This window comes from Symphalangus syndactylus, chromosome 3 (assembly GCF_028878055.3).
Source record: "Symphalangus syndactylus isolate Jambi chromosome 3, NHGRI_mSymSyn1-v2.1_pri, whole genome shotgun sequence".
Taxonomy (NCBI): Eukaryota; Metazoa; Chordata; class Mammalia; order Primates; family Hylobatidae; genus Symphalangus; species Symphalangus syndactylus.
Window position 1 is genome coordinate 119,711,634 of NC_072425.2, and position 14,552 is coordinate 119,726,185.

Consider the following 14,552-nt stretch of genomic DNA (forward strand, 5'->3'; position numbering starts at 1 on the left):
TTGGTGTACCTGAAAATGACGGGGAGAATGGAACCAAGTTGGAAAACACTCTGCAAGATATTATCCAGGAGAACTTCCCCAATCTAGCAAGGCAGGCCAACATTCAGATTCAGGAAATACAGAGAACGCCACAAAGATACTCCTCGAGAAGAGCAACCCCAAGACACATAATTGTCAGATTCACCAAAGTTGAAATGAAGGAAAAAATGTTAAGGGCAGCCAGAGAGAAAGGTCGGGTTACCCACAAAGGGAAGCCCATCAGACTAACAGCTGATCTCTTGGCAGCAACTCTACAAGCCAGAAGAGAGTGGGGGCCGATATTCAACATTCTTAAAGAAAAGAATTTTCAACCCAGAATTTCATATTCAGCCAAATTAAGCTTCATAAGTGAAGGAGAAATAAAATACTTTACAGACAAGCAAATGTTGAGAGATTTTGTCACCACCAGGCCTGCCCTAAAATAAAAATCTTTAATTTGAACTTATTTAATAGATTATTTTAATTTTTGAACCAGAATAAAGGTGCCAAATTAGTTATCTGTGGGATTTAAAAACTTCAACAGAGAAAGAAAATAGGAGGTACCAGTGAGAAATATATTTTACAGTCTACATATTTATTGTATAATAAGCTATATTATATTCTAATAACAGCAAATATAACATTATAATGATTTTGACATCTGGACTAGCTAGACATGGTCCCATAAATCCTGTAGTTCTTAACAAAAAAACCCATCCGTTAGCAAACTTATGCATCTAAACTCAGTTTAATGCAACTTAATGAGACATTGAATTTTATGCAGCAAACCCCAGTTATCTATAGTGTATGCCCTCCTGAGTACCCCAGGAAATAAAAGTAAAGAACTGAGGAACATCAGATCCAACTGGCCCATTTGGGTTTGGACTCTAGGAAAGAGCAAGGAGGAGGCAGGAGAGGAAGTGGTGGTTCTCTTTTGGCTGCTGTCGTGGGAAGATGCCCAGTAGTCCTTAGCAAGTGTTCCACTTCTGCATTCTGTGTTGATCCATTTTCATAAGTGTAGACTTACTGTATTTAGTACCTCATGTCTAGGGTTGCTGTAACAAAGTACTGCAAACTTGGTGGCTTAAAACAAAGGAAATGTATTCCCTCACAATTTTGGAGGATAGAAGTCCGAATTCTGCAGGTGTCAGCAGGGTCACGCTTGAAGGCTATTGGAGGGAATCCTTCCTTGCCTCTTCCAAACTTCTACTGGTGGCTTACAGTCCTTGGACTTCCTTGGCTTGGAGATGTGTCACTCCAATCTCTGCCTCTGTCTTCACATGGCCTCCTCCCCTAGATGGCTATGTCTCTCTTCTTCTTATAAGAACAACAGTCATGATGAATTTAGGGCCCACCCTAATTCAGTGTGATCTCACCTTAACTTAACTAATTACATCTGCAAAGACCCTGGTAAGCTCACATTCATAGGTACCTGGGGTTAGAACTTCAACATATCTTTTATGGGGGACACAATTCAACCCACAAAATAGATCATCTGCATTTCTTTCCAAGGGTAGAAAACAGCACCATATTTTCTGTAAAGGCAAAGGGTACTGTCTAGGTTGTTTATAACCCTTACTTCTAACCAAAATCTAGTTCTAAATTGCATGTAGAAGGTATACATAGGACATTTTAAGAGACTGAGGAATGTATGAAGTCAGATAGGCAAGTAATGTAACAATAAATTCTAGAAGTCAGATATGTAAGTATTGAAACAGTAAATATTGAGGTGACAAAAAGGCGTACTTTCCTTCTCTTTGATGGAATCACTAATTTAAGATGGAATGTGTAAGAACTGAATAAGCCTCTGCAAACAGTGGAATATTCCAACATATTTTCACTGAGGACAGGCAGAATGGATACAGTGATGGGAAACAATGACTTAATATTGAGAAAAGTAAAAGCAGGACACAATGTAATGAAAATGCATGCTGAACTTCCCTTCCGCATTCTGAAAAGGGATACAGCCACACCTGATTTTGCTTCAGCCATATCTACAGTTAAGCCATTTATTGCCTCTTTCAACTCTGGTAACTCTCTGAGCAATAAGATCAAATGCGTAATATCTTGGTCCACTGAAGAAAAGGAAGAAGCCTATAAAAAAAGAGAGATAATTTATTGAATAGCTTATAGAATATCTCGGATGTCTTCAGTTAGAAAACCCTGCCCCTGTTCCAACATAACATTCAAATGCAAACATGCTATTTAAAAAATTTAAACACCAGGTGCGGTGACTAATGCCTGTAATCCCAGAACTCTGGGAGGCTGAGGTGGGAGGGTTGCTTGAGGCCAGGAGTTTGACACTAGCCTGGTCAGCATAGTAAGACCCTGTCTCCTCTATGATAAACAAACAAAGAACACATTTATTAGTTTTTTTTTTTCCTACTTACGTTCTTGCTGGAAAACTGCATCAACTTTACTCTCTATTCCTGGAAAGGTATCTGATATGCTTTTGGGATAACCTGGTTCCATGAATTGTCTTTGGTTATCATATCTGGTAAAAGCAAAATGTCATCCGATTTAGCACCAATACAGAATATAACGAAAATAATTTTTTTAATTGTATGTAATTTACAAAGTCTCCTCACACATATTTTCGCATTCAGTTCTCACAATCCTTACTCCTTAATCCTTAATCCTTACTAGGATTAAGAATGGTTAATTCCTCTACCTAAGGGTACACATTTATAAAACATATGGGTATCATTAATTCTAAAACAGGCTTGATGGCTGACACACTGTTATTACCCAAAGTAAGCTTATATTTTCAAGGCTTTTACTTAATTGGTATATAGTATAACTCCCTTGTGTGTGTATATAGATATATAAACGTACATAATAGGTTCAACTTGGGAACCAAATTCTACAGGCTATCTGGATAACATTTGCTTGCATATGTCTGAATTGAACTCATAAGTGAGAATTAGCCTAAATCTTTCTTTGTATCTCACCCTAGTGCTTTGTTAAGGTTTTCTTTGTTTCATGATGCAGAATCCTCAGTACCATTGCATAGACATTTCAATTTTATAAAAATGAAAAATTTCAAAATCCATGGTAACATCAATTATCCTGTAAAGAAGAATATATTCTCAGTAAAACCTATTAGAGACTACCTAGACTGTTTTAAACCTTCAAATGCTTGAAGGTTTGTAAGCAAGGTAGAGAAACACAGATTTCAACCTATAATTGAAAAAATACTTTACATTACCTCCAGAATTGGTCATTTACAAAGAAGTATGTTTTACTTCTGTAGAAAACAGCTGCATCAATTGCTTGGACACTGCAGGGGAAGCCATAGTTTGATATACTCTTGGGATAACCTTGCTGAATGTCATAGCCACTCAGAGCCCAGTACTGGTTGCCTGTCAATGATTCAGGTTAAATGTTAAATAAGACTTTTCCATTTTTACAAAATAATATATATACCACTTCTTGGTCGTTCACATAGATATGAAAATGGAACAAAGAGTCTTTAAAAGATGAAGATGATAAAGTTAAGTTCAGGGGGGCTGTGAGAGCCTTAATGGTTCCCCAGAGCCTATAAAAAATTAAAACTTCTGAGCAAGACATTCAAGTCCCCACAATTGGATGCCTTAGTTTGTGTGACTTTTATACAGAAACCAAATTACAGCCCTGAGGAGTCTTAGAGAATTGTATCTGGGATGAGGATGAAAGAATGCTAACGACAGTCTAGTGTGGTCTCATTTTGTTGGTGAGAAAACTGAGGGCTGAAGAGCAAATAACCTACTCAGGTTCACACAGTAGTTAGTGGTCCTGATGGGGCCCAACCCTAGTCTTCTGGCAAAAGCCTGGCCAGCTTAATGCTGTCATTAGCTCACCATGAACCTGGAAGGGACCACAAAGAAGTCCTGCCCCCTCCCTTCAGGCAGAACTAACATAAGATGAAAACTTTAGGAAGTTACCTTTAAATAGGAAAATGAGGTCTCTGTCAAAATCTTCATAAGCAGCCTGTATACCAGTTGGAAGGGATGGCCAGAACAAGGAAATAAAATTCATTTCGACTCTTTGTAGCTGAGGATGCCTTCTCCAGAAGTACCTAACGGAACATAAGGAAACACAGACACACACACTTACACATAACAGTCTAAGTAGGCGGTTCCTGTGACTTTTAGGCTAGTGATGGTCTTTGTAGGATTGCTGGGAGAATATAACAATCGAACGAATGCAAAGTTCCTAGCATGGTGACCAGCATATGGCTAAGCTTTATCGTAATATTGTCCACCTGGCGAGTACTTCACAGCTTTCAGGGGAGGTTATGGGAGTGATCTTATTTGATTACATGTGGCATTGTCCTGCCTTGGACACTGAAAAATCTTACTTTGTAGTATCTTTCATTATTGCTCCCACTAAATGCTGAGAACATATTGATAAAAGCAACAGCACATACCCTCAGCCTGTGATTGCACACTCACAAAATAGCCAATGGACAAATAAAAATTTCGCTCAGTTTGATGATTTGCTGCACAGCTAGCTAAGCGCAGGTTCCATTTACTTGACTGATTTTAGATGGAACTGAATGGTGCTTTGGTGTTTCAGTTATGGGGTTCCCAAGCAGCTGTAGCCCATGTCTGTTTACATCACCAAAGGCATCTTAATGTTTGTGAATGTTTTCATGTTTTTTTTCTTTCCTGGATGTTTTGAGTTACCCAGAAAATACTCGATTGCATAAATTCAGTATAGACATAAAAATCGTACAAATAGTCTTTAAAAGATGAAGATGATAAAGTTAAGCTCAGGGGGCTATGATAATCCTAGTGGTGCCCCAGAACCTATAAAAAATTCCAATGAGAAGCACAAGTATAGAATTCAAGGAAAAGGTGACTAACGTGTGATGTAATTTGAATCCAGTTTTAAGGTACATCAGTAAGAGGAATCAAAGGAAGAAATATTTCAATTTTATACTTGTCTTTAAAGAAAAGTATTTCTCCACGGAGTGTGGTGATAGCATCAAATGTCAAACTGGGGTCACAGGGTTTGGGTGTGCTTGGTCCAGTAGGTTGGATAGGGTTGCTTGAAGGTCCTGAAAAAAAAAAAAAAAAAGGTCTTTTTTATGAGAATAAATCCAGTATGACTCTTCGGTACATCAGAGACTTCTCAGAAAGGTGAAGGGTCTTCATGTGAAGGTAAGTGCTACCAGACTATACCATAAAGTATTAAAGTAACTTTGTATTTCATCCTTTTAAAGTTTTTGTTTCTTTAATAAGAGTAATGATGGTTTTCAGGATAAGTTCCAGGTCAAGCTGTGAAGTAAAGAAATTTGAATTCTATGCTCCTTCCTTCCCTTTTCAATTCTAAACTAATTCTTCTCTGACTTCTCAGTTCCTCTTTCTGCTTTTTCGGTCACTCAGTATCTATTGCCTCTCTCCTCACCGAAATCCACTTTCAGGAAAGAATGCTATTAGTCTTTTACCCTATAGCATACATCTAAGTCAAATTTTAGCAATATTTTTTCTGTAAGTATTTGAATTTTCGAGTGTTTTCTCACTGTGGAATGAAAGGCTATCATAATAGTTAAGATAAAAACATTGGTGAACAAAATAAGGGCGTGTTGTTGGGGTGGGCAGGAGGAAGAAATTGGGGAATAGAGGCAGTTAGGATAGGCTCAACATTTCTGAAATATCTACAATCACAAAAAAGTTCCCTGGTTGTGGCACCCTGGCATGCTTGCTTGATTTTACAGTGCTGTCCCACCAGAGACGGAAAAGGGCTTTCCCCAATTCCACTCCACTCTGTTCCACTCCATTCAATTATATTTCACTCCAATCCACTATTCCATTCCATTCCATTCCACACTTTTTTAGAGAGCAGTAAATCCCTTATTGGTTTCTTGTTTTTATTCACAGCCAACTGGGGCAAGCGTGAAGAGAGATGTAATGGTCTTATCCAGGCAATATGGCAAAAGGCCCCTATACTTATTCTTGGAATGTATCAGTGATGCCTTAAAAAAGTTTCTTTTTTCTCTCCATACTCCACTACCCATTCCCCTTCTTCTTCTTGAAAAATGCCTTGCTTTGTTTATATACATTTTAAATTTACAGACTTATATATTGTGTAATTTAATTAATACATTGTGCAATAGATCTCATTCTGTTTCTTTTTCACAAAGTACGAAGTTTTAAAGACCCATCTGTATTGTTGCCATATGTGCATCTAGTACCATGCTTCTCACTGCTGCACATCACTTCATGGTGTGCAGCTACCACATTTTATCTGTATAGTCTTCTCCTAATAGATTCCCAGGTGCCTTCCAACTTCCACCACCACAAACAAGACTGCAGTGAACATCTTTTTCATGATTTGTACATGTCCCCTTATGGATCTATATGAGAATTTCTTTGATAGATACATCTAGGAGCGGGATTGCTGTAGGAAAGAGAATAGTCATGTCTGTTTAGAATATTTAAAATTGGGGCCAGGTGCAATGGCTCACGCCTGTAATACCAGCATTTTGGGAGGCTGAGGTGGGCAGATCACTCGAGGTCAGGAGTTCAAGACCACCCTGGTCATCGTGGTGAAATCCCCTCTCTACTGAAAATACAAAAATTAGCCAAGTGTGGTGGTGGGCATCTGTAATCCCAGCTACTTGAGAGGCTGAGGCAGGAGAATCGCTTGAACTTGGGAGGCAGAGGTTGCAGTGAGCCAAGATCGTGTCACTGCACTCCAGCCTGGGCAACAGAGTAAGACTCCATCTCAAAAAAAATAAAATTAAAATTGGAAATTTGGAAAGCCTAAAAAAGAAGAGAAAAATCCCCACCATCCAAAGACAATAACTGGGAAGCACTGTAGTGCATTTCTTCTTAAACTTTTTTTCTTTTAGGGCAGCCATAGAGGCTCAGCCCCTCACACCTTCTTTGTTAATACTATATTACTGGGGAATTTCACAGTTCAGTTTTATGCAAACTGCAGAAGTGCAAAGGAAGAGATATTCAGATCCTGGGAGTGTTCGCCTATTCCCAGGTCCCACCATGTACTACGACTCTCTTTAGAAGACCTTACCATAGATGGCCTGAATGCCATCGATGTCATCTTGAGGGAGTGAGTAGGTGCTGGTTTCCCTGAAAGCATAGTTGGGATACATCAAGGCACCAGGGTCAGAGGAGTGAGCGAGCCCCAAAGAATGGCCAAATTCATGAGCAGCAACAAGAAACAAGTTGTAATCTGAAATGCAAACATGGGTGGTAAACAGCTCAGTGAGGATCCCAGGGTGGCAGAAACATGATCTCAAGGAATGCAACCTCCAAGCCAAAACTGCTCAGGGAAATAGCCCTTCCCATGGCTGTCTTTTTCATCTTTCTTTCAGATACCTGAGAAAGTGGACATTGAGAAGAATCAAGATAGTGGTCATAGATGGGGACTAGGTGAGTATGAACTTCTTATAAACTCTTAGAACCCAGAAAATCTGTATTTATTCCAATTCTCACATTTTACAAATGTGCATCTGAGACTTGGAGAAGTAATGGCACAGCCATCATGACTTTGGGAACCCTTCTTCTCTTGCGTTCCCACATTCACCATCTCCACTGTCCCAGACACTCGGCCTCATGAGTAGAGTCCCTGTGAACAAGTAGTTAGAAGAGAAGACAGCCCAGCAGTGGAGCAGCCTCAGATGGAGGGCTGGCTCATGTTGGCTCCCTCATCACCCACAGCTTAGCACCAGCTCTTCTCTGCTTCTGAGCTTTCTAAGATGCTCTAGGAATTCTCTACTGGAGAGAGACAAATCCTACCTTTAATGCTCTCTTTCTCCATGTTTTAACTTCCATGAGCATAGTGCTGTTCACAACTGGAAACTTAAAACCTTCCCAGGATCTCACTTCCTATCAAATAAAGCCCAACCTCTTTTGCCTGGCCTTCAAGACCTCCTCCACTTGGCTCCAGCAGATATTTGAGTGCTTGCCTTTTAACGTGAATCTTTCAGTCCAGCCAGTCTACATGCTGCCTCACAAACACACTGATGCATTTTTGTACATGCCTACTTTTAAAAAAAGCGATAACTTTAGAGTACCTACAACATACTAGGCAATCGAATGTTATGTAATCCTCATAACATTTTTCAGAAGTTTTATTAGCAATATTTTTATAGTAAAGTGACTGATGCCCATAGATTTTGAATAGCTGGTACTTGGTCCTGCAACTAGTAAGTGACAGATTGGGGTCAAACCCAGGTATAATGGCAAGATCCATGCTCTCACCACAATGTTCAACTTCCTGTTGATAATTAGCCTGCTAAAATTCTACCCATACTCTAAGAATTGTTTCTTATCATCACATCTTTTTAATTATGCTTTCATGAGTGCATTTCAGAAAAATATCTTTGAATGCTTGGAATACTGTGAAGGGAACTGTGGGCAATTTGTTGTGGCTCTCTGCTCTATAGGGAGTACATAGTCTAGAAGAGGAGAGATGTGTGCAAACAACTTGAAAGCACACGGTGAGTGATGACAGAGAAGGAGATACAAAAGCTGTCAGAATTCTGCAGAGGAAGTTCTCATTTCCAGCACAAGGCAAGACAGAAGGTGGCCTTTGACATACATAGCATGGCAAGATGAAAGAGATTTTAAAAGACGGTGCTTGGGGCATGGGAAGAGTATTTTAGGGAGAGGAAGCAAATCAGGCAAATGTGAGGAAGATGAAAAGCATAGAGTGAGACCTAGAAACAGTGAATGTACAATGTGGGTGTTAGCCCAATGTGAATGGTATACATGAAATAAGAAGACAAGCCAAGAAAGACAAGGATGAACAAGCACCAAGAGCCTTCAATACCAAGTGGAGGTATTTGGACCTTATTTGGTGCAGAACGTGTAAACATTGAAACTTTTAAGCATGAGAGTGATGTGATCCAAGATGGGCTTTCCAAAAACAAACCCTGCTGCAATGGTAGGAAAAATTAGAGGGAGCACAGACTGGAGATGGAGAGTCCAGTTAGGAATCTAGATCATCTGTCCAGGTAAGAGGTAGTGATTATCTGAACTAGTGAGGAGGGCAGTAGGAATGGAGAGGAGCTAAGGGTTGTTACCTATCTTTGGCTACACACAGCTCCTAGCATATGGACTTAGGTAGAATAGACCCTTGTAACATACCCATGTTGAGAAAATGGCAGGAGGAACAGGTGCTAAGCAAAGGTAAAAGGTGCCTTTCTGATTATTTTCTAAAAGTGCTATCTGGCATATTGTTACCCCATATTTTGGGAAGTACCACATGGTCTGGGTATACCTCAGCCTCATTTCTTCCCTTCAAGAAGCCCAGTCCTTCTTAATAGAAGCCTTCTCCTGAAAGGAGTGGCTTGCTGCACAGAAGCATACCACTGAAAAAGAGCTCCAAGAAGATGAACTAACTAGACGAGAGGGAAGGTGGCTGCTCTTTCCTCAATAGACTGATTTCTAAACGAATTTCCAAAAAATGGAAAAATGGGCTCTTTTCAAACATCACTAAATTTGGCAATATTAAAATAAAGATATATCCTAAAGCAGTATCTGTAAAGAACCAGATAGCAAATATTTTAGGCTTTGTGAGCCAAATGATCTATGTCGCAATTACTCAGCTTGCCATTGTAGAGTGAAAGCAGCCATTTATGATATAGAAACAAATAAATGTGGTCCAGTTTCAATAAAACTTTATTTATGCAGACAGGGGTCAGGCAGGATTTGGCCATGGTCTGTAGTTTTCTGATCTCTGACCTGAACAGTAAGGTCAGTAATCGGATTCAGCATGTCTTTTTCTTTCTTTTTTTTTAAAAAAACCCAAATTGACTTAGTACTGTGAGGTGGCGAAAATTTCAAATGATCACTTTTTGTGAGTTTGAAATATTATGTGACCTTTATTGTGTGTGTGTGTGTGTGTGTGTGTGTGTTTGTGTGTGTATTCTATCTGTAAAAGGTCAATTCAGAAGCTGTGTGTGGACATAATCTTGATTAACTTACTTGCGGAGGTTTTGGTCCATGTTTCTTCGGCATCGAAATGAGCATCTCCTCCAATACCTTGGCCTGGCTGAAAGGCATGAGCAAGGATTCCATTGGGTCCATCAAATGGAGAATTGTCACCGTGATCTGAAATAAGAACATTTGTATTAGATCCTTGCCAAGTTTCAGGTTAGCCAAAGAAAGCAAAACTCAGCATGACTGCTTTGCACCTACCTCTCTGGAAAAAAGCAATGTTGATATCTGCCTCTCCCTGTGAGATCCTGGTGAAGGTGAGAGGTGATGCATCACTCCAGACTTTAAAGGCTTTCTCAATAGCTCTTTCTACATCAGTCTTTGACAGCTGTGGGGTATAGTTTCGAATCCTTCAAAATGAGAGGATGTATGAAGAGTTAAATATTATTTAGAACAGTAGACCCTCAATGAATGAGTTGTTCTGTTTTGAAGTGAGTTGCATCATGGTGTGCTACCACTGGAGAGGACAAGGAGGGAATGCAGGTCTCAGAGTGGAGGACAGATGTGGGTTCTGAACAAGTTAATACATGTCTTTAAACCTCAGTTTCCTATTCATAAAATGAGGATGCTAATATAGTATCCCTCTTATAGGGCTGCTGTGGGGATTAAATACATATAAAGCATTTAGTTCATTATTTGTCAAATAGTAATAATATTCCACAAATATTAGATATTATTATTATTATTAAGATGTGTGAAAGGAGGGACTTGACTCTCTCCAGCAATGATTAAGGCTTTGTTGGGTCCTAAAGTAAGTGCTTAGAGAGACAGCCTAACATTGCTGTAGCCTCTTTAGATTGTTGGAGAGGGAAGACTAAAACGGGAAGCCTTGGAGTGGAAAGAACCCACGGTATCTCAGCATTTTCATTCTCTTATTCATTCACTACTCACACTCTACAAAGGCAGGGATATTTATCTACTTGTTCCTAGTGTATCCCAAGAACAGTGTCTGTCATATAAGAGCCCAGTCCATGCTGGATGAACGAGTGTATCCTGAAACCCTAGAGATATCACCTGTAGGTCAAGTTAGTGCGTTCCCACTTGGGGTTTCCTGGGGTTATCATAAAATCACCACTGTCAGGCACTCCACAGCGAGGCTTTTTCATCATGTCCAGAGTTTCCTCATTTGGCTTCCCCGTCACATTCAACCCAAAAAATCGCTGCATTTCTTTAAGCTTTTCAACAATCACATTAGTGCCATTCTTCCTTGTAGACTGATACTGGTTGCTGGGTAATTGGTAGAACTTTTCCAGGTAGTCCTGGACAAAGGCAAACACATAGAGGTCTTGCTGTGAAAGGACCTCCAGTTCTCTGGTCATTTTGCAACCCTTTCTAAGTTACTACAGAGGTCGGATAACTTGAGAGCCACAGGAGCAATAACACAATTTGTAGGTTGGCTTTGAGAGAGCAATGGTTTTTAGAAAGAACAGTCCCTCCACTCAGTGCTCCAGTTAATGGTTATGCCTAAAAAAAGGTGTCTCATAAGGGATGAGGATCACATCACACAGGCAAAGTGCTACTCTACAGTCAGGAGACTGTCTTCTTGTTTTTATAAAAAAATCAGAACTAACATTAATTGACTTCTCCTGAGGTATTTGTTGCATCAATGCAGTTCCTCTTTTTTATCCTCTTCACTACTGTAGAAAAGGCTTAATTAGTCTCATGAACAAATGGAAGCACAGAGAATTAAGGAATTTTCCAAGTGATGATTCAGATTTTAACTCACCATGTTGCCTCTCAAATGAGAACTGATAATTTCAAAATAATTCCAAATATCTTTTAGGGGAACAGCAATATCATTGATATTAGCATTTTATTCACCAAAGTAACTCTTTGGAAGTGTTAAATTAAGTTTAGTCAAAATCCAAAAAGTTTAGTCTAAAAATTACCTATTTTAAATTTGGCTTAAAAGTTTCTTCATACATAGTGAAATGTAACCTAACTAGACCTCATGATGTGTGTGAACACCTGGCACCTTGTCAGTGTCTTAGTCCATTTTCTGTTGCTAAAACAGGATATCTGAAGCTGGGTAACTTATACATAAAAGGGGCTTATTTTCTCTCACAATTCTGGAGGCTGGGAAGTCCAAGATCAGGTGGCTGCATCTGGTTGGCTTCTGAGATGGCCTTGTGCTGTGTCATAACATGGCAGAGAAACGAAAGGGGAGCAAGCATGTGTGAAAAGGGGCAAAACACAAAGGGCAGCCCCTCTTTATAATACCCATTCTATTCATTACTAATCCAGTTCTGCAAGAGCCAGAACACACTCCAGCAAGAATTAACCCAGTCACACAAGAGTGTCATTAATCTTTCTTAATGACCTAAGTACTTCTTAAAGGACCCACTGTCACATGGGCTACTAAATCTTTAACACATAAATTCAAGGGACACACTCTAACCACAGCAGTAGGTGACACTGACCAGATCACACGCTTTGGAATCAGACAGGCTCGGGTTCAAATCTTAACTCTGCCATGAATTAACTGTGAGCACTTGGACACATTATTTATCTGATTTAAAATATTTTTGTCTCTGAAATGAAAATAATAATGCTCCAATAAGGTTCTTGTGAGGATTAAGTGAGATATTTGTGAAATGTGTAGCAGTTACCTTGCATAGAATAAGCACTCAATGGACTTTACATTAACCCAGGGGTTACAATTAAGAGATAACCTCTTAATAACAATAATACTTTCTCCAAACTCTAATGCTAAGAAAACTGCATGAGAGATTTGTGACAGAATTCCCTTGTGTTTCTTAAAAGTTTGCCTTCACTTTCAGACTGTGAAACAATGGAAAAAAGCTATTGGTTCTGTTTTTATAATGCTTCCGAGAGTTTATAAACAGTCCACAATCTGATGCTGGGAAATATGATTATACTATATACTGATTTCTAGTTCATTGTAATCTACCATCCTCACATTATTTTCTATATCTGGAATTTTTGGCAGCAAAGAAAATGCCTGTATGGAAGCACCAGACATATAGTAACTTGATTGCAGATATCCTGGAAGGAAAAACTTTATGTAAATGAGAAAGAAAATGATATCATTTTATAAATAAAACCATTTCTTCTACAAAAGTTTCCCAACTAGGGGTAACTCTACAGCAGTGTTTTCCCAGCCTTTAAAGAATTCAGCTTGTTTTCATGTCCAGCTTTTAAAAGGCCTAGTCCTTACCAGCTTGGAGCCCTCCAAATAACTAAAAGGAGATGTTCAACCTCGAACTAATCACCCAAATAATTTCTTTCAGGCTGTTTTAATTAACAAGAGAAAACAACCCACACTATTTCCTAATAATCAGCAAATCAACCATCACCTAACTGATAGTTCATTTACCTGAACAATTTTTGTATTTTTCTCTTTAGAAGATACAGGAAAGGCCTTGGAAATGTGCACGTGGAGTAAGAGCAGAAACGGAAGTGTCTTCAGGGCAAACATGATCTTCTCTTCAAACTCTACCCCTCCTGGCTGTCTTTCTGTCCCTCTGGGTAGGGCCTTCCCTGGCGAGCACCCTGAGGTTCACAGCATCATGTGCCACTCACAGCTCCTTTGCAGTCCTCTTTAAAGCCATGTCTTAAACAATTGCTGCATCAGGAAAATGAAGCAACATAGGTTAATTACGCCCTGACAGTTTTGCAAGTTTATAATGTGATTTAGTGCTCCCAAATGGGGGAGTCTTTCAACAGTCTTTCAAAACTCCAACTTTCTACTCTTTGCTTTTAGATGTTTTAGTTATTTCCTTTTACAAAATTGGTCGAGGAAAAGGAACAAGGGACTAATCCTGAAGTTATGTGGATACATTTTCTGACTATGTGAGATGTTGAGGTTGAATTAACTTATGCAGGGGAATATTTTGAGGTTTGTGGTAGATATCTTGGGACCAAGGAGCCCAACTAGAGAATCTCTGTACTTATCTTCCCTCACTGTATGTGGAGAGAATGAGTGACTGTGTTATTACAAAGCAGGCTTTGTATGGGGCCTAGAGCTGCTTCTGGAGGACGTGGTTTGGCATCAATGTATTAGAAAATCCCTAGTCTATAAGCTAGACTTTCCATGGAAGAGATAAAGAGAACAATACTGATGATGATAATAATGAACATTTGCTAAAAATTATGACTGCCCAGACATTTGTACTGTGTTCCATGTATTACCCCAATCCATTTTCACATAGCCTTGGGAGGGAGACGCTATAACTATCTCCATTTTACAGATGAAATCAAATCCAGAGACATTTAGATGACCTGTTTAAGTCACATGTTTAGTTTGTGGAGGGGCCAGGATTCAACCCCATAGGGTATGTTTAGAGAGACTGAGCTGGGAGCTACTATAGGCTCTGCATGGTAGTCTCCCACTTGAGTCTCTGGCTGGGCCATAATGGAGCAGCAGCTCTAGGCCTGCAACAGCTGGATACTTTGGCTTATATTCGTGGGGAGAAGACAAGGGAGAGGGATAATGAGATGTTGTACATCTTCAAGGAGTAAGACACTGAGAGATTTCCAGACAATATGGCTACATAGGAGACTGTTGGTCAGAGGCCCCAGGCATGCTCTTCAAATCACGTAACCTGGTCCCACTGATTCTGA

General features: G+C 39.5%; 1 protein-coding gene across 2 annotated transcripts; it reads right to left on the reverse strand.

The window, feature by feature from the left end:
• Positions 1 to 458: 458 nt before the first annotated feature.
• On the reverse strand, positions 459 to 13,503 carry MMP8 (matrix metallopeptidase 8). 2 transcript variants are annotated; one of them, XM_055272918.1, is made up of 10 exons: positions 13,306 to 13,503; positions 10,983 to 11,227; positions 10,170 to 10,318; positions 9,957 to 10,082; positions 7,036 to 7,197; positions 4,942 to 5,059; positions 3,942 to 4,075; positions 3,227 to 3,380; positions 2,409 to 2,512; positions 459 to 2,112 (listed from the first exon to the last, which is right to left on the reverse strand). In XM_055272918.1, the coding sequence occupies exons 1-10, from the start codon at positions 13,405 to 13,407 to the stop codon at positions 2,003 to 2,005; spliced, it is 1,404 nt and encodes a 467-aa protein (XP_055128893.1). In that variant the 5' UTR covers positions 13,408 to 13,503; the 3' UTR covers positions 459 to 2,002. The 2 variants fall into 2 exon arrangements, with proteins under 2 accessions (XP_055128893.1, XP_055128894.1); XM_055272919.1 differs by lacking the exon at positions 13,306 to 13,503 and adding an exon at positions 11,540 to 11,572 and having other exon boundaries at positions 2,003 to 2,112.
• Between the last annotated feature and the right edge of the window lie 1,049 nt (positions 13,504 to 14,552).

What these genes read in the sequence shown, in the direction of transcription:
- MMP8 (XM_055272918.1), bottom strand. Translation starts at nt 13,407, where the DNA reads ATGTTTGCCCTGAAGACACTTCCGTTTCTGCTCTTACTCCACGTGCAC. An exon ending in CGCACTAACTTGACCTACAG is followed by an intron (nt 10,319 to 10,982) that starts GTGATATCTCTA and finishes CTCATTTTGAAG; the next exon opens with GATTCGAAACTATACCCCAC. An exon ending in CATTGCTTTTTTCCAGAGAG is followed by an intron (nt 10,083 to 10,169) that starts GTAGGTGCAAAG and finishes TTCTTATTTCAG; the next exon opens with ATCACGGTGACAATTCTCCA.